We start from the raw sequence: 18,532 nt of genomic DNA, 5'->3' as shown, positions 1-18,532 counted from the left end.
GTCACCAGCCACAGGGTTGGGAAGGGTGATTTCAGTGGTTAGGGTTGGCTGGACAGCTCTGTGGAGGACCCACCGTCACTGAGCAGATCTACCAGTGAATAAAAAAGCTGGGTTCGTGGACTTTGCTTGAGTGGGCATTGCTAGAGTTTCTCTCGCAGACTGTCCACTTGGTACTTGCATTACTGATAGGCAACCCTTCTGAGTGATGACATGGACTTGTGCTTAATAGCATTTCTGTTTCAGAGTTGGGCTCTGGAGTCAGATCTGGGTTCCAGTGCTGCCTCTGCTGTGTGATTTAAGGCGAAGTATTTAACGTCTTGGAGCCTTATTTATCTCACCTGTGACATTTGAGGTTAACACTTACCTACTACTTCCAAAAAGGTTGCTTATAGTCTTGTCTTGAGGGCTGTTGCATAACTTGTTTTTTTCTGCGGTCGAGTCAAACTTTATTTCCGAGGGTTTTTTTGGGGGGGAGGGTGTGTTCTGCACTTCATTATTTTCCCCATAATACTGCCCTGGCTTTCAAATCTACCCCCAAGGACCTTACCCTAGCTCCATCTGCCAGGTCCTGCAGATCTGATCAGGTCTCACCAGGACACTGGCTTCCTTTTAGTTCCCCAGGAAGGTTCTTACTCTCTCAGGGCTGTTGCTGAGACGTTCCTCTCCCTGGAATGCTATTCCTCCCCTGGCGAACTCCTCAACACCTTTGCATTCTGTAGGCTTCAGCTTAAATGTCACCTCTTCAGAGAGGACATCCTTGATTACCTTATATAAAGTGTGCCCCCTTCCTAGTTTCAGTTCATTGCTTGTTCATTGCCTTTATCATACCTACACCTGTTTTATTCCTGTGTTGCTTGCTTTTTGTTTGTTTCCCCTTCACTTGGCTGTAAGCTCCGTGAAATCAGGGACCATCTCTAGGTGGTTCTTCCGGTCCCCGGCACCTAGCTCACCACCTAGCATGTGGTCCCCTGTGAATACTGCGGAATAACTGAAGCCCCAGGCAGCGCTGGATAAAGAATTAGGACTCTGTAGGAACTGGCGGACCAGTGCTCTGCGCTTCCAACTCCAGCGCCCTGTTCATTAAGGGTCTGGGGCAGGTGAGGCTCGGAGTTTGGCCTGCTGGAAGTAGTCCCGCCGAACCAGCCGCCCGAGGCCTGATTGTGCCGGGGAATGGTTTCTAAGGCGACGAAAAACAGAGGGCGGGGCCTCAGAACGGAGGGCCCAGCTCGGGCACCGAAGGGCCCTCCCGCGAGACGCGGCTGCGCGCGGAGGGGAGGCGGGCTCTGGGGCCTTGGGAACGCGCGCGCGCGCGCGGCGAGGGGCGCATGCACGGTCGCGGCGCGGCGCTGCTCCTGAGGGCGGGGGAGCTGGGGGCTGCACCCCGCGGCTCCACCGCCTGGTACCGCCAGGACGCGGGTCCCGTGTGCAGCTGGCCGCGAAAACCGCTGCCGCCCGAGCCCCGCACCAGTCCCCCCGCCCCATGGCCCTGAGCGCGCCACTCCGAGTTCCGGCTTCCAGAGGTGGCTCCGGCAGGCGGCCAACGCTGGGCCGGCAGCCCAGCCTCGGCGCGCCGCCTAGGCTGCGACCTCGAGTCCTCGGCCCACGGCAGCCACGCCCCCCCGGGCCCTCGCTCACCCCGGCCCAGGAGGACGACCCGCCACAGGACGGTGAGGCCCCTTGCGGCCCGCCCCTCCTGCCCCGAGGCGGTTGGGGCCAGGACCAGAAGACTGGGGGCGGACGTGGGGATCCGGAGAAGAGCTGTAGAGGATGAGCATCCGGATGAAAAGTGGAGAAAGAGGAGGGGTGCCTACCCCAGCTCCACTGCGCATCTTTCTGCAGGTTCTCTTGTCCTTTGGTGAGGATTCTCCAAGGCGTCTCAACACATGGGCCGGCTCAGAAACGCCAAGATCCACGTGGAGAGAGCTATCAAGGTCGGAGGGAGCTTGGGGGTCTAGAAAGGGCCTGGAGAGTGGCTCATCCTGCCTCCCTGTTTTCTCCCATCCTTAGAAAACATACAAGAAAAAAATCCTTGATCCCACACCCATCTTCAAATACTTCCCCATTTTTCAATACCCCGTTCACAGCCAGAGTTCTTGGCAGAATTGTCTACTTTACCTGGGATTCACTCCTCAGCTCCCACCACTCTGGTTCCCTGCCCTTCCCCCCTCCCATCGGGAACCACTCTAGTCAAGGTCACTGGTGACCTCCAAGGAGCCAGATCCAGCAGTCAGTCCCTTTTCTGTCCTGACCTTGGTTTGGCACCTTAGGCACCGACCCCCCACACATGCCTTCCCTTTTGGCTGTCTGCACACTCCTAGTTCTCCTTCCCTCCCTCCCTGGCAGCTACTTTTCAGTTGCCTTTGAAGACTTCTAGGGACACTCCTGGTTCCCTGGGTCCCTCTCCACGCCTGTCTCCTTGGCCGTGAGTCCAGTCAGTGTGCTGTGCCCCCTACATGCCCTTTCCAGCCCAGCCTGTTCTCTAACTGCACGCTCCAGAGATCCAACCCCCCACTTGATATCTCCGCCCAGGGAACATCAAAGCATTTCAGACCCATGTCCCAAACCATGCTCTTGATTTTCCTGCCCAAACCTGTTCTCCTCCCCACTCTCTGGTCGTCTCCATCTCCCAGTTGTTCAAGCCAGAAATCGGATCTTTCGGGCCCTCACCCACACATCTAATCCCATTAGTCTCTATTTCCAAAACGAATCTCAACTCTCTTGCCTTGTTCCCATCCATCTCCACTGTAAGAACCTGCAGAAACCACAACAGCCTTCTGACTCGTCTGCCTGCCTCCATCCTTGTCTCCTCCATCTGTTTTCCGTACGACAGCAAGCCAGCAAGCCACACTTACAGCCTCCAACTATGTCACTCCCTCCCTTCACTTTACTGCTTCATGCTACTCTTAATATAAAATTCAAGTTCGTTCCAAGGCCTGCAGGACCTTCCACAGTCTACTCCTACCTCTCAGGAGGTCTCCCCCTCATTTTCCACACTCCATTCACCCTGGCTTCCTTCCAGTTCCTCCCAACCTCTCCAGCCTCAAGACCTTTGCACATGCTTTTCCCTCTGCCTGAACTGCCATTTGCCCAGCTCTGCACATTCCTGGCTCCTTCTCAGCCTCCCCTGACTGTGTTTCTCTGGGTCCCCATTAAGATCCAGTTTCTCGAGCTCGCCAGCCTGGATGTAAATTCCTGCTCTTTCATTTAACCACTGTGTGGCCAAGCTACTCAATCTCTCTATGTCTCTGTTTCATAACCAGTTAAGTGGTGATAATAGTATCTATTAAAAATACATATCATTGTTAGTAATGTATATAAGTGATTAACACATAGTAGGTGCTCAATAAATATTAGCAAATAAATATTGTTACTCTTATGATGATTACTATGCAGGTTGTTTTTCTATTTATTTATAGCCTGTCTCTTCTACTGGAATATAAAAATTTCCTGAAGGCAGAGACCATAGCTGTCTGGTTCACCATTATATCCCCTGTGGCAGGCACTTAGGCTGTACTTACTGAACAAGCATTCTTCTGTCACCTTGCAGCAGAGGAAGATTTTCATGATCCAAGGCCACTACCCTGTGATCCGGTGCCTTTTGCGCCGGAGGGGCTGGGTAGAAAAGAAGATGGTCCATCACTTGGGTACCACGCTGCCACCACCACACAAGAATCTGGATAGCTCAGTCATGGGTGACAGTGATACCACTGAGGATGGTGAGCAATCCCTCCCTTTCCCGAAACTTCCTGAGTCCCATCCCTTTGGTTCCCACTGTCCCAGGGTTGAGGCTGTGATATGGGCCTGTGGGGTGGGGACAGGGGCCTTACCAGGCCTGGTCTCTGCATCCACAGAGGACGAAGATGAAGATGAAGCATTCTGGCCACCACAGCTGTTCGACTTCGATGATTTACTGGAATTTGATGACCTGCATGGGACGCATGCTGTGATGGTGAGGGCCCAGTGGGCTGGACAGGGGTCTGCTTCGTTTGAGGGAGAGCACTGGAGTCCAGCTGGGTGACCCCAGACAAGTCCTTTCCTTCTCTGGGCCTCAGTTTCCCTATCTGTGGTAAAAACTGATTGGTTCTCTAAAGCCTAGGTAGGCCAGCAGAGTGGTGAGGGACACAGACAAGGCTGGCCTGGGTTCAGAACTGTTTGCTAGGTTGTTATCAGAAGCCGGCACAACCTCCATGCCTGGTAATTCCCCCTTCCAAATAAAAACCCCATAGTTCATCTTCCCCCGTCCCCAGCAAGGGAAGGCTAGCAGGAAGGGCTTAAAACGTTTTGAAAGAGGCTGATATGATGTTGTGGAGGGTATATGTGCTGAGATGGGGACACTTGGCTTTCAATCTTGGCACCACCACTTACTGAGCTGAGCTAGACCAAACTGCCGTTTTCGTCTGTCAGGCGAGGTGGAGGACTGCCACTTCCATATGGCCCAACCTTGTGAGCCCTTGGACAAGTCCCTGTGCCTCAGTTCCCTCATCTGTGACATGGGGATAATGGTAGCACCTACCTCATAGGGTCGTGGTGAGGATTAAATGAGTTGACATGGCAAGCTTAGAACAGGCACCTGGCACATGGTGTTACAGGTTATCAATAATCCTACCTCCCAGAGTTGCAGGAAGGACAGAGAGAGGTGGAGCCCACGAGAGAGCCTTTGTCACATGCTGTGTGCCCATCAGCTTGGAGTCACAGTCATGCCACTGAGCAAGTCACTAATGGCCAAGAGCCAGAACAAGATGTGGCGTTCAGTTGTGGGGCTTAGTCACTGCCTAGGGGCACCTGGCCAAAGGAGCTGCGAGCTCACCTGCTCTGTGCTCACCCAGTGTGTGCCCCGGAGGAAGAGATGTCTCTTCTTAACGTACACAAAGATGGCATGTGGGCTAGAGGCCCCCTTGGTAGCATCCTCTCCTTCCATTCACCCACCTTGCTCAGCAGGGCGGGGAGAAGCCTCCTTGGGCCTTGTGCTGCCCACATTAGCCTCCCCTGTCTCCTCCCCTCCCCACAGTCGCGCATGGTTCGGGATGAGATCCCTTACTTCATCTGGACCACTCGGCGGAATGTGCTGGACTGTCGCTTCCTCTCCAAGGATCAAATGATAAACCACTATGCCCGGGCGGGCTCCTTTACCACAAAGGTGGGTTCTCCAGGGCGCGGGCATGGCAGCTTCTAACCCCCCTGCCGCCCTTGGGCCGGCAACCCCACTCCCTGTTCTCCTCGTCAGTAAGAGTTTTCAGGAGATGGGGAGGTATATGACTCAGTGGGATTCGGACACGCCTGGGTTCAAATCCAACCCCTGCAGCATGTCTGGTACACATAGACATGATGCCTAACATAGACTCCAGGATCCAGATGGGATCTGGAGACAGAACAAACACCATGTCCGGTGATCGTGAGCAGGAGGACCCTTCTCTCCAAGCAGAGCATATCTGGCTGATGGATCCATTATATCTTAGCTGGGTTTATTAACAAGTGACTTCACCTCTCTGAGCCTCAGGTCCCTCATCTTTTTTTTTTTTTATTTTTTTTTTATTTTTGGCTGCTTTGGGTCTTTGTTGCTGCGCGGGGGCTTTCTCTAGTTGCGGCGAGCGGGGCCTACTCTTTATTGCGGTGCACGGGCTTCTCATTGCGGTGGCTTCTCTCATTGCAGAGCACAGGCTCTAGGCACGCGGGTTCAGTAGTCGTGGCACTCAGGCTCTAGAGCGCAGGCCCAGTAGTCGTGGCTCACGGGCCTAGCTGCTCCGCGGCATGTGGGATCTTCCCGGACCAGGGCTCGAACCCATGTCCCCTGCATTGGCAGGCGGATTCTTAACCACTGCGCCACCAGGGAAGCCCAGGTTCCTCATCTTTAAATGAGAATACCAGTAAGACCTATCTTCTAGGGTTATGGCAAGAATGATAGGCTTTATAACTGAGACCTGCTAGTATATTATTAGTGTGGACTGGGAGGATTCCTAGAGAAGGCAGGTATTTAAGGGTGTGAAAGAGCGGATAGGAAGGATGTGGGGCATGCTCGGCACAGGAAGCACGTGGGCAACACAGGGAGGTGGACATGAGCGGGTCAAGCCTAGCAAGTGGGGCAGAGGCTCTGAGCACATCCAAGCAGGGTCCCCTTGAGCTGTCTGGGTGTGTGCCAAGTGTGGGGGCCCTTGGAGGCCCTCTGGGCCAGTCGCACCCTGCCCCCTCAGCGGCTAACTCCATAGGTGGGTCTATGTCTCAATCTCCGGAATTTGCTGTGGTTTGAAGAGGCTGATGCCGACTCCTTCTTCCCGCGCTGCTACCGCCTGGGGGCTGAGGATGACAAAAAGGCCTTCATAGGTAAGGAGATGCCAGCCCCATGGACCCTCAGGCCAAAGGTTGAGAGCTAAAGCCCTGGCTGGTGTTGGAGAGCAAAGGGCCCCTCTCCTCATGCCCTCATCTACCCCAGCAGATATCCTTCTCCATCCCCAATCCTTATCTTTCCCTGATGTGCCTCCCTTAATGAGCCTCCTACCTTGGTCAACCCAGACCTCCAGAAGAGCTGTTGTAGCTTATCTTATTTTCTAGAGCAGGTTCTAAAAGTTGGTCGCTTGGTTGAGTTTGGAATCCAGAATAAGTTCCAACTTTGTGTCAGATTCCACTGGCTAGACTGGGTTCCAAATCTAGAAAAGGCTCTAGACTTCGGGATTCTCCGGCAGAATAGGCTCCAACTCCAGCACATGCTCTAAATTGAGGTCAGAATTTGGATCCAGATTAGATGCTAGGTTTAAATGAGTCTCCAAATCTGATATAGATTTTGGGCCAGGGTCTGGTTCTCAGGCTAGATAAGTATCAAAAGTGGATCAGGACATTGTAAATCAACTATACCTCAATTAAAAAATAAAATTAAAAAAAAATCACCAAAAAAAAAAAAGTGGATCAGGAACAGAAGAGAGAAATCAGACAGCAGATCCAGGCGTGATTCTGAAGGTAGAATATGAGCCAAGTCAAGTGGGGTTCTGGGTCTGGTTCTATAGTTGAAACAGAATCCAGGTTCTAATCCGGGTTCTAGAGTCAGAAACAGTAGTCAGGTTCCGGATCCAAAATGGGGCAGGTCATGATCAGGTTCCAGAACCAGAACAGGCCTGGAGCCTAGAGGCTGAGCAGGGTGTCCCCTGCCCCGGGCGCAGAGGACTTCTGGCTGACAGCTGCCCGCAACGTTCTCAAGCTGGTGGTGAAGTCAGAACGGAAGTCATACTCTATCCAAGCAGAAGAGGAGGAGGCCCCAGGTAAGTACTGTGCTTACCTCCACCCCCCCAGGTGCTTATCCTCCCACCCAGCCACACATGCACCCACCTGTTCATCCACGCATCTGCCTTTGTGTTTTTCTCATCCATCTGCCCATCCACCACCCCTTGCTACCAACCCATCCGTACATTTGCCCACCCATCTGTCCACCCTTTGTCCATCCATCTGCCTACGTCCTCACCCACCCGCCTCATGCACCTACCCATTCACCCATCCATTCATCTTCCCCCCCACTGTCGTTCTGTTCATTCACCTCCTCCTCTCGGCTCCTCTCTCCCTCTCCATCTAGCCACTCCACCGTCTTACCTATCTACCTATCTGTCCTTGTCTCCCCATCCATTTAACTCTTTTCCATCCATCCGTCCACCACCTATGTGTCCTCCGGCCCACCCACTCATCTCTTTTCTGTCCCAACCACCTACCCAAGTGTCTTCCTATACATTTTTTAATTGACCCACTGCCTCATTCAGCCCTCCCATGGGCCTGGCATGTGGCCAAGCACTCTAGAGAGGACAGACGAAGAGGATGTGGTCCATCCCTGCCCTGTGGGGAGCTCAGGTCTGTGAGGAGAGGCAGCTGTGAAACCGTGTAGTTTCACGTGGTCTGAGGACTCCTTGTGCCTTGTGAAGGGGGACACAGAGAGTCCCTCACTGCCTGCTGGCTCAACCCATTGCTTGCCTTTTCCCTCTCTGGACTTAGCTCCTACCTCACAGCCTCCATCCTGTAACCCAGGGTCTCCTCAGCCAGGGATTCGAAGAAGTGAGGGGCAACTCTACTGGGAGGAGGAAAATCCCTGGCTCTTCCAGAGGCCGACTGTCCAACTGCTGTCTCTTGGGTGTGTCAGGTGCAAAGAAGACTGTCACGTGTCAGGAGCAGGGGCACAAGGGCCGTAGGTGTGTCAGAACTCCCAAGCGCGGAGAGGCTGCAGGTGTGTGCTGGGTTATACGTGCTGAGATGCTTCAGGGACATTTAGGGTGGAGCCTCAAATGAGTGATAGGTCCTGGGACACTGGGGCCCAAGGGTGAGCACTGGGGCCGCAGGTGAATTTAGAACAAAAGCCCCAGGTGAGTGATAGGTCCCAGGGCAGTAGGGGATGCAGGTGTGTGCTGGGCCTCAGGTGTATTTAGGGTGAAGTCTCAGGTAAGTGACAGGCCTTGGGGCAATGAGGGCCATGGCATATGGGATAGTGACAGCCCCCTCCCTGTCTCTACAGGAGACAAGCAGCCCAAGAAACAAGAGAAAAAGCCGGTGACGGTGTCCCCAGAGTTTGTGGATGAGGCTCTGTGCGCCTGCAAGGAGCACCTTAACAACATGGCCCACGTGGACATTGACAAGGACATGGAGGCTCCGCTCTACCTGAGCCCTGAGGCCTGGTCCCTCTTCCTCCAGCGCTACTATCAAGTGGTCCAGTGAGTACCTCTGCAGCCCTGGCCATGGGGCATGGCAGGTGCTCCTTGCTCTCGGGCAGCTTCCGTGTTCTGAGCTGATGCTCAGGGACAGACCCTCTCTGTCGAGTGCTGCCCCCATCTCTCTCCAAGCCTCCCCGTTTCGTTCACCCTACTATTCTCCTTCTTCAGAACCCTCAAGACCTCCCACTGCCTCCATAATAGGGTCCAAACCACTCTTCCCAGATGTTGACATAGTGACTAAGATCACGGCTGTGCTGTCAGGTAGACCTGAGTCTGCCTTTGCCGCTTCCAAGCTCCGTGACCTTGGGAACGTCACTAATCTTTGAGCTTTGCTTTTCTCAAATGTAAAATTGGTTTAAAAATAATGTCTGCCTGAAAGGTAGGATTAGACAGGATAATTTGTATGACGTTCTCAGCACTGACTCATAGTATTCACTCACAAAGTAAGACTCTATTAAGTCATTTAGATTTTATCCTGCAGGCCAACATTTCCCAAAGTGTATTACACAGGATGCCAGTACTACAGGCTGTAAATAGAGTTTATGAAAAAAGGGCTTTTGTGGTCCATCACATTTGGAAAACATTGGGTCAAACAGAGTTAGTTAAAATAGGTTTCCATGATGCAGGACTTTTCAGAACCTATTGGTGGTATAAACCTCCAAGAGAGACAGAGTGTGCAAGTATATCCTGTACTTACGTGACCCCAGCCCCCCGCCCCAAGCATCCTGAGCGGTTGCATTTGCAGAACACACTCCGGGAAAAGGTTCTTGAGCAGAGCAAAGGAGTATTGAGATGGACCTGGAGCTGTTGTAGAGACTCCGTTCAACAGAGTGTGTGGGAGAGACTGGACGGAGGAGGGCCCTGAAGGCAGGAGCGCACTCAGCTTTTACCAAGCCCCTCCTGTGTGCCAGGAGTTGTACCAGGCTCCAGAAATGAAACGAAGTCCCTGCCCTCGGGCACACAGCAGTAAGCTGGGGGGAGTGCCAAGGGCCTCAGCTGGCATGACGTTAGAATAGAAAGGAACAGACAGATTTAATGATTGTTAGGGGAGACTGAAGAACTAATAAATGAACTTTGGACGAATGACTTACCAAGCACACCCACATCATTGATGAATAATTCATTTGTATCTTTTTTTAAACATTGGGAAACAAGAACTAGGTGACGCCATACTTTCCCCTCACCTGCCAGAAAACATGAAGCCACCCTTCTTAAATTAAGAATTATCAGGACTGAGTTAGAACAGTAGGTGGAGAGAATGTCAGCCCTCTGCATTTCTGGATGTGAGGCAAGTTGGGGGCTGGAGGAACCTCTCAAAAGTCAGGATTACGTAAAATATTACATCATATAACATTGCCTTGAATTGTTCAGTACAGATCATTAGCTTTTATTAATTTATTCAGTATTTACCGCTGCTTCTCAACTTTTTAAAAAACAAATCCATGACGCACCAGCCAGGCTTTTTTTTTTTTTTCTCCCACTCCCCCCACCAACCAGGCTTTTATCAAGGTTCACTTTCCACAGAAACACTGGGTTTTTTTTTTGCTAAATATAAAATCACATTGTCATGTTGAATACACTTTTTCAAGTTGCACGTACCCCTGCCACGACCATGTGATGCTCTCCTGGGCCAAATCACAGATTTGCTCAGCAGATTCTTCATGCCATGGCCACAGAAAAGTTTCCAGCAAACCTTGTGGAAATAGAAGAGCCAGGACTTACGTGTGAATAAGAGGCCTTGCCAAGCCCCCTCCATCTGACTGTCCCTGTTCCTGGCACTGCCCAGCTGCTGCTGCTGCTCCTGCCTTAGCAACAGAGAGATAAGTTCTCCGTGGCTGGAGACATTCAAGAGGCTAAGATGTTAAAGACACGTTACCATCTAGTGGAGGCTTCCTTCGTATTCATTCAGAAGAAAACAAATGGGAGAGTTCAGATGAGGCTACCATCTGGGGTATTTTGTGACTTGGTTTAGCTGAGGACATGTTGTGTCCTGTAGGGAACAGGTCCCTCTTTGTCCACGAACCCCTGTCAGTACAGCCCAGTTGCTGAGGCCAGCTCCCGCTAGAGGACTTACTTATCCAACCAGTCATTCAGTTAACAAACTTTCAGGGAGCGCCTAATAAGTGCCGGGTACTGCCTGGGGTTGGGACTACAACAGAGAATAACAACTACAAAAAACGTTCCTGCTCTCATAAAGCTTACATTCCAGTGAGCGGAGACAGGCAATAGCCAAATCAGTCTGGGTGTCAGGTGGTAAGTGATGGGAAGAGAAATAAATCAAGGAGACGTGTGATACAGATGTGCTAGAAAAGAATTAGACTAGGAAGGCGCCCACCTATCCACCAGTGTTAGGTTCTGATTAGGAAGGGAATGAACCCCCAAAAGCCCCTGTGGATGGAAGAATCAGGAAGAGTGGAGTTTGCATCCTCCCACTTAACTCAGTGTGTGGCCTTGGGCAAATCCCTCAACTCTCCAACCTTCAGTTTATACTTCTCTAAAATGGGACCAGTAACATCTCCCTGGAGATGGATTAGTGATAATATAGGTAAAGCCCTTGGCACAGTGCCTGGCACATAGTGGTGCCTCCTCATTTGATGCTGGTATGATTCAATTCTATCAAAGGCAGTTTTAATGTAATAGAAAGGGAGGTGGCAGCAGGGGGAGTGTTGGAGTGAGGGCGGTGCAGTAGGTCGAATGTCTCCATCCTCTCCCATCCCAGCAGTCTGGGACGGTGCCCTGGGCAGGGAGGGTTTGGGGGGCAGGCTGAGCGTGGGGCTGGAGGTTTGGGAGAGACCTATCTGGATCTCTAGGGGAAGGGCGTGACCAAAGTTGGTTGGACCATGGCCAGGGAGCTTTTGTCTCCCCTTGCCTTGTTCACCAGGATGCCCCCAGGCCCAGCGCTGCCCAAGTCCCATCATCTCCCCACAGCGAGGGGGCAGAACTCAGGTACCTCGACACCCAGGTCCAACGCTGTGAGGACATCCTGCAGCAGCTGCGGGCCGTGGTGCCCCAGATGGACATGGAAGGAGATCGCAACATCTGGATCGTGAAGCCGGGAGCCAAGTCCCGTGGACGAGGTGGGGGTCAGCCCCTGCTTCCTGTACCAGCACCCTACACCCTCCCCAGCTAGAGGCCAGGGAAGTTAAATAGTACAGGTTCTGTTGGAGCCAGACTACCTAGGTTCGAATCCCAGCTCTGCTACTTATATGTGTGACCTTGAGCAAGTTATATCACTTCTCTGAACCTCAGTTCCCTCATCGGTTGAGGATTAAACGAGGTAGTACATCTACCACTCAGCATGGTGCCTGGCACAGTAGCCACCCCATCCATGTTGGCTGCTGTGATGATGATGCCAGCACCTCCTCTCCTGCCCTGAGGGTTTAGGTTAATGCTTTAGGCAGGTCTGGTGATACTCACATGCAGTTGCTTGTCATCTAAGGGCTCTCATATTTGACCAGTGCATCCTTGTGAGGGTATAATACAGGGGTCAAGGATATGGATGCTGGGAGCAAGACTTCCTGGATTCAAACCCCAGCTCTGCCTCCTAATATCCATAAGACCTGGGGCAGGTTAGTTAACCTCTTCCGTGCCTCATTTTCATCATTGTTAAAATGAAACCAATAATGCCTACCTGAGAGGATTACATGAGAATCATATATGGAAAGTGCTTAGATCCTGCGCTTTTACAGAGCACCTGCTATGTAATAACAGCTGTTATTCTTAGCTGTTATTCTGACTGCTCAGCGTGAATGGAATTTGAACAGGGCAGGCAGCAAGCTGGGGTGGTGCATTAGCCCAGCCTTTAAAAGATGGTTAAGGACTTCCAAGATGTAAAAACCAGACTTCTGGCAGCAGATCACTCCATGTACTGCCTGTCCTTGGGTGAATTTGATCATGTCCAAGTGAAGCTGTCGCAGCTTCACACACTATGGGACACTCCTGTTGGGATGTCTTTTCAAAACCAGCATCATAGTCTTTTCTTTTTCTACCTTGGAAATAGTTTTTTTGGTTTTTTCCAAGTATGAAAATACGTAATTGTTATTTTTTTAAAAAAATCAGACAGTACAGAAAAGTGGAAGGAAGCAAAGGCACCCTTGATTTCACTGAGATAACTACAATTCACCTTGTGATGTGTTTCTTTCTATACTTCTATGCATCTGGAGAGTGTGTGCATGTTTCATTTTATTTTAAATAAGAGCATACTATTTGGTAGCTTCCTTTTTTCATTTATTATATCTTTCCATATCAGTGAGTATTACTCATTTATTTTTTGCACCTTTCTTTTTTCTTAACAGTAGATCTTGGAGATCACTCCATTTTAGTACATCTAGATCTGCTTTTCTTCCCCGCCTGTTTTTAGCTTATTATTATAGACACTTTTCAAACATACACAAAAGCAGAGAGAATAATACAGTGAATCCCAAAGTATTTCAACATTTTCTCTCCATTTTTAGAAAAACTTAATTGAAATATGTATACAATATACTTCACTGAAAAGGGTACGCATTGTGAATATACAACTCAGTGAATTGTCACACAGTGAGCACACTCGTGGAAACAGCACCCAGATCCTGAAATACAACACTACCTGCACTCTAGAGGGCCCCCTCCCATGCCATCTCCAGGTCTCTACCTCCTCACAATGGGAACCCCTATTCTGACTTATAACACCATAGATGAGTGTTGCCTGTTTTTGAATTTTATATAGAAGTACAGTACGTGCTTTCTTACCTCATTCTGTTTTACAGCTGCATAGTCTAATCTTATTTAGATGTACTCTCACGGTCTTACCTAATCCTTTTCTGATGGATATTTAGATGGCCACCATTTTTTTTTCCTGTTTGTTTGATTATTGATTGATGAATTGCTATTACAAGCAACACTGTGATGAATATCCTGTGCAGATATCTTAGTAGCCTTTCCATTTATTTCCTTAGGATAAATTCCTAAAAGTGAAATTGCTGGGTCAGAGGTCATGAACAGCCTCAATCTTTGGCTATACAGGCGTCATGTTATTGGGAATCTTAGTGATCATTCTGGCCATTTGAGAAAGGATCTGGCTTGGGAACCCAGCACAAGTTATTCTGTGCCCTTGGCGGGCAGTCAGACTGTTTGAGGGGCCAAACAATGAAGAAATGAGATTGATTTGTATGTTTGTTTGCCTTGTGATTCTTACTGTAGACCCTTGAACAACGTGGGTTTGAACTGCGTGGGTCCACATATATGCGGATTTCTTTCGCTGTATACATACTTCAGTACTACATGATCTGTTGTTGGTTGAATCCATGGATGCAGAACCACGGATACAGGGGGCCTACTGTAAAGTTATATGAGAATTTTTGACTGCTCGGAGGGTTGGCGCTCCTAATCCCCATGTTGTTCTAGGGTCAACTGTATATATCAGCGTTAAAATAACGCCTTATTAGCATAAGATACTTAACTTCGCTCGTTATAAAACAGATAAAATATTCTACCTAAGAGAAGGGCAAAAATAAATCATCAGCAGTGTTGATAGAATGTGGGCAAACACACACATCTCATACACTCTTACTGGGAGTGCAGATTGGTAGAACATTTTTGTTCTATAAAGTGAAAAAATGCACATACCCTTTGAGCCAGCAAATCTATAGCTAGAGATGTTTTCCACAGGTAACTAGTAATAATGATACGAGTTAACATTTACTGAATGCTCACCAAGTGCCAAGCAGTGTTCCAATTCCTTAGCATGTTTAAGTGCATAGAATCCTATGAAACTGAGGCACACACAACTCTTCCATAACCTGGGAACCTATCCATAGGACCTGGAAGCAGCACTTGGCTGCCTCTGGGGAAGGAGATGTATTTTTTTTAATTGTATACCCTTTTGTACTGCCTACTTTTCACTTCTGTTGTTTTATATTCCATTAGTTATTGTGAAAAACTAATCAAAGTCATTTATGCACATGGTTTTTAAAAAAGCCCAATACTGTTTGAATTGTTATCCATGCATATATTCCTTTTCATCAAGTAAAACTGGTTAATTTTTTTTTAAACTTTAAATCCTTAGCAGATTCTCAGCTTTCCCAAAGGGAGCAGGGAGAAGGACAGACTTATCCACTTGGGCCTATCAGTCCTTTGGGGATGAGAGCTTATGATGAGCTGTCCATGGTCCCCTGACCCATCTCCCAGCCCAAGCCTGGCCTGATCCCTGACCACCCTGTTTCCCCTGAAGGCATCGTGTGCATGGACCACCTGGAGGAGATGCTGAAGCTGGTGGACAGCAATCCCATGATGATGAAGGGTGGCAAGTGGGTGGTGCAGAAGTATATTGAGCAGCCCCTGCTCATCTTTGGCACCAAGTTTGATCTGAGACAGTGGTTCCTGGTGACCGACTGGAACCCACTTACTGTGTGGTTCTACCGCGACAGCTACATCCGCTTCTCTACACAGCCCTTCTCCTTGAAGAACCTGGACAAGTGAGTCTCCCCCAGAACCCTCACTCCCATGAGCTCCCAGTCTAGCTGGGGAGCTGGCAAGGAGCAGCGATTCCAGGGCAATGCAGGGCTCCCAACACACTCTGCAGGCAGGCAGGCCTCTATCCATCCAACCACCTGTGTGTACCCTGTGCCATTCATTGTTCTAGGCACGTGGGACACAACAGTGAACAAAACAAGCCCAGCCCTCAAGAGTTCATATTCCAGCAGGGAGAAACAGACAAGCCATGAACATAATCAGTAAAGTCATCTAATGGGTTAAAAGTGATACGTGTTATGGAAGAAAGGATGTAGAGCGCGGTAAAGGGGGACCAGGAGAAATGCGAGAGGAGAGAGGCAGGTTGCAGCGTTCATTTCAGGGGAGAGGAAGCCTGTTGAGCCCTCGGTTCAAATTCCGTCTCTGAAGCTTCCAAGCTCTGTGACTTGGGTCAGGTGAAAACCTATCAGTATTTAAGCTTCCGTTGCCACATCTGAAGAACGGAGGCAGTAATATGGAGCTCATAGCTGTCGGCTACTGAATGCTCTGTATGTGACGATTGCTGAGCACTTCATGTATGTTATCTCAGTCCTCCATGAAAACCCGGTGAAGTGGGTACTGTTACTTACCCCCATTTTACACATGTTGAAAGGAGCCCATGGGTTAAATGACTTATGTAAGGTCTTACCAGTCAGCGATGAAGATAGAACTTGAACACGTGTCTTGATGACCACGGGGCCCGTACTCTTAACCACCTTCTTATCTTCCAGGCACTGGGAGGGTTAACTGACACTGTCACAAAGTACTTAACACTGTGGCCCCTGTAGTTAGTACCCTCAGAGAGGTCCTGAGTGAAGACTGGTAGTGGCCCTAGAAGAATGTGATGAGGCCATTGTCACCTCAAGCTGAACGGTCCAGAGTGCTCCGGGCTGGTTCCGGGGTTTGCCTGCCCTCCCCACGTTTGGGTGGGAGGGGCACAGGGAGCCAGCCCTCAGCTTTCTGCTCTCTGTCCCAGCTCTGTGCACCTGTGCAACAACTCCATCCAGAAGCACCTGGAGAATTCATGCCACCGACACCCACTGCTGCCCTCAGACAACATGTGGTCAAGCCAGAAGTTCCAGGCTCACCTGCAGGAGATGGGGGCCCCGAACGCCTGGTCCACCATCATCGTGCCTGGCATGAAGGCTGCGGTGATCCACGCCCTGCAGACCTCCCAGGACACCGTGCAGTGTCGGAAGGCCAGCTTCGAGCTCTATGGCGCTGACTTTGTGTTCGGTGAGGACTTCCAGCCCTGGCTGATCGAGATCAACGCCAGCCCCACCATGGCACCCTCCACGGCTGTCACCGCCCAGCTCTGTGCCGGCGTACAGGCCGACACCCTGCGCGTAGTCATCGACCGGCGGCTGGACCACAGCTGTGACACGGGGGCCTTCGAGCTCATCTACAAACAGGTGAGGTGGCCAGGCCCAGGCAGCACCCAGGGAGGCCTTCCCATAGTGGAGCTCAGGGCTTTGCGGTCACATAAACTCAGCTCAAGTCCTGGTCCTGCCACAGTGACTGGGTATAGCCACTTCACCCCCTTGAGCCTCCATTTCCCCATCTGTTAGATGGACATGCTATAACCATCTTTCTCCTGGGGTTTGGGAGATGAAATGAGTTAACATGTGTGGATAATATTTCTAGAGAGGCCAGTAGCATAGTGTTAAAAGCATAGACTCTGAAACCTCCCTGGGTTCAAATCCTGGCTCAAATTCCTAACCTCTACGGGTCTCAGTTTCCTTATTTGTAGAGCGGGAATGAAAATGGTACCTACGTCATAAGATTGTGAAAATTAAATGAGCTGATACAGGTAAAGCACTTTAGAGGTGCCTGGCACATAGTAAATGCTGCAGAGGTTTTAGCTATTGTTAGTACCTAGTAAGGTTGTTAGGTGTTTTATGATAAATGCCATCACTGTAGAGTGCCTCACATGTAGTAAGAGTCAATTTGTGGAGGCTGCTATTATTATTGTTATGTTATTATTGTTGTTGTTGTTATTTATTTTACCTTGTTCCAAAAAGAGATTTGAGTCCACTTATTGAAATAAGATTTTTAGGGCTTCCCTGGTGGCGCAGTGGTTGAGAGTCCGCCTGCCGATGCAGGGGACACGGGTTCGTGCCCTGGTCCGGGAAGATCCCACATGCCGCGGAGCGGCTGGGCCTGTGAGCCATGGCCGCTGAGCCTGCGCGTCCGGAGCCTGTGCTCCGCAACGGGAGAGGCCACAACAGTGAGAGGCCTGCGTACCGCAAGAAACAAAAAAAAACCAAAAACAAACAAAAAAAAGAAATAAGATTTTTAAAAGTCAGAAAACTGACTTCAAGGGTTTCTGAACGTTGCAAGTAATTTCCTGTGGTTATTAAATTAAGTATCCTAATCCTTCTGATTAGGATTAGGCTTCCATCAAAGTTTGGCCACAGGGAGAGAATGTGCTGATCGTATAACCCAAGTGTCCTGGTCTTTGTCAGTTACTGATTGTATCTTAAATTAATATATTGGCATTTTGGCTTCAAAAAATGTAAATGAGGAAACATAAGGGCAGGAAAATAAGATGAAGCAAAGGGGAAGGGAAAGTTTTAACTTAGTGGTTCCCAAATGCTGATCACAGGCCAGAATCTCCTGGAAAGTTTTCCAAAGGTACCGTTGTCAGGAAGCCCCACCCCCAGAGGTTGACCCGAAATGACTGGTTTAGGGACTATGCATCTGCACTTTTCAAATATCCTAGTTATTCCCAAAATCTCTTACAGCCAAGTCTTTTTGTTTTGGTTTTGTAAACCAGCATGTAATCAGGATTCACACTTTGCATTGGTTGTTTTGTCTCTTTCATTTCCTTTCTTTGCTTTTTTTTTTTTTTTTTTTAAATAGATACTCCCACTCAGAAAGGAGAGGCAGGGTGGGAAGTACATAGGAATCATTAGTCCATAGCAACTGTGAAATCCACCCTGGCACTTAATTCTCCTTTTGCTCTTAGGATCCATTATTACTTTCTAGGAGTTCCCTGTGTCTCTTGCTTCCATTCACTGGGAAGTCAGTGCAGCCTTGAGTCATCCTCCCTCTTCTGTGATCATGCTTGGTAGTTCTTAGTCTGTTACCAGCTCAAAGAATTTTGGGGAATCAGAAGCCTCTTTCATTTCATATTGCATCTGTCCCTTTCAGTCCAAGTTGGTATTTTTAAAAGCCTTGTGGGTTTCTTGTATATCAATTTATAACCCATTTTATTACACAAAGGCCATGTCCACAGATCTTAGAGATAAACTCTTCTCTCTTCCATGAGGCTGATGTAGGACAACAGCCCTCAAAATTATAGAAGCCCTGCTGTTAACAGAGAGGGCCTGCAACCCTGTCTTTTAACTCAGAATGTGTTAAAGACT

The 18,532-nt window shown here is 49.6% G+C and overlaps 1 protein-coding gene across 12 annotated transcripts in view; it reads left to right on the top strand.

The window, feature by feature from the left end:
• Positions 1 to 1,865: 1,865 nt before the first annotated feature.
• The window catches only part of TTLL3 (tubulin tyrosine ligase like 3), a gene marked incomplete at its 5' end in the record, with an annotated part of 28,299 nt that continues 11,632 nt past the window's right edge, over positions 1,866 to 18,532 (top strand). For 3 of the 12 annotated variants that reach the window (XM_079713463.1, XM_079713459.1, XM_079713466.1), the window contains 8 exons: positions 1,866 to 1,931; positions 3,548 to 3,716; positions 3,852 to 3,949; positions 6,204 to 6,318; positions 8,480 to 8,675; positions 11,604 to 11,752; positions 14,887 to 15,130; positions 16,141 to 16,576. In XM_079713463.1, coding sequence (XP_079569589.1) covers positions 1,884 to 1,931; positions 3,548 to 3,716; positions 3,852 to 3,949; positions 6,204 to 6,318; positions 8,480 to 8,675; positions 11,604 to 11,752; positions 14,887 to 15,130; positions 16,141 to 16,576 — 1,455 coding nt within the window. Of the gene's footprint in view, positions 1,932 to 3,547; positions 3,717 to 3,851; positions 3,950 to 5,008; positions 5,138 to 6,203; positions 6,319 to 7,148; positions 7,248 to 8,110; positions 8,195 to 8,479; positions 8,676 to 11,603; positions 11,753 to 14,886; positions 15,131 to 16,140; positions 16,577 to 18,532 lie in introns of all 12 variants that reach the window. The other 9 variants (XM_079713468.1, XM_079713461.1, XM_079713467.1 and 6 more) reach the window with 7 other exon arrangements.

This window comes from Hyperoodon ampullatus (assembly GCF_949752795.1).
Source record: "Hyperoodon ampullatus genome assembly, chromosome: 10".
NCBI lineage: Eukaryota > Metazoa > Chordata > Mammalia > Artiodactyla > Ziphiidae > Hyperoodon > Hyperoodon ampullatus.
This window is presented reverse-complemented; position numbering and strand designations above follow the sequence as displayed.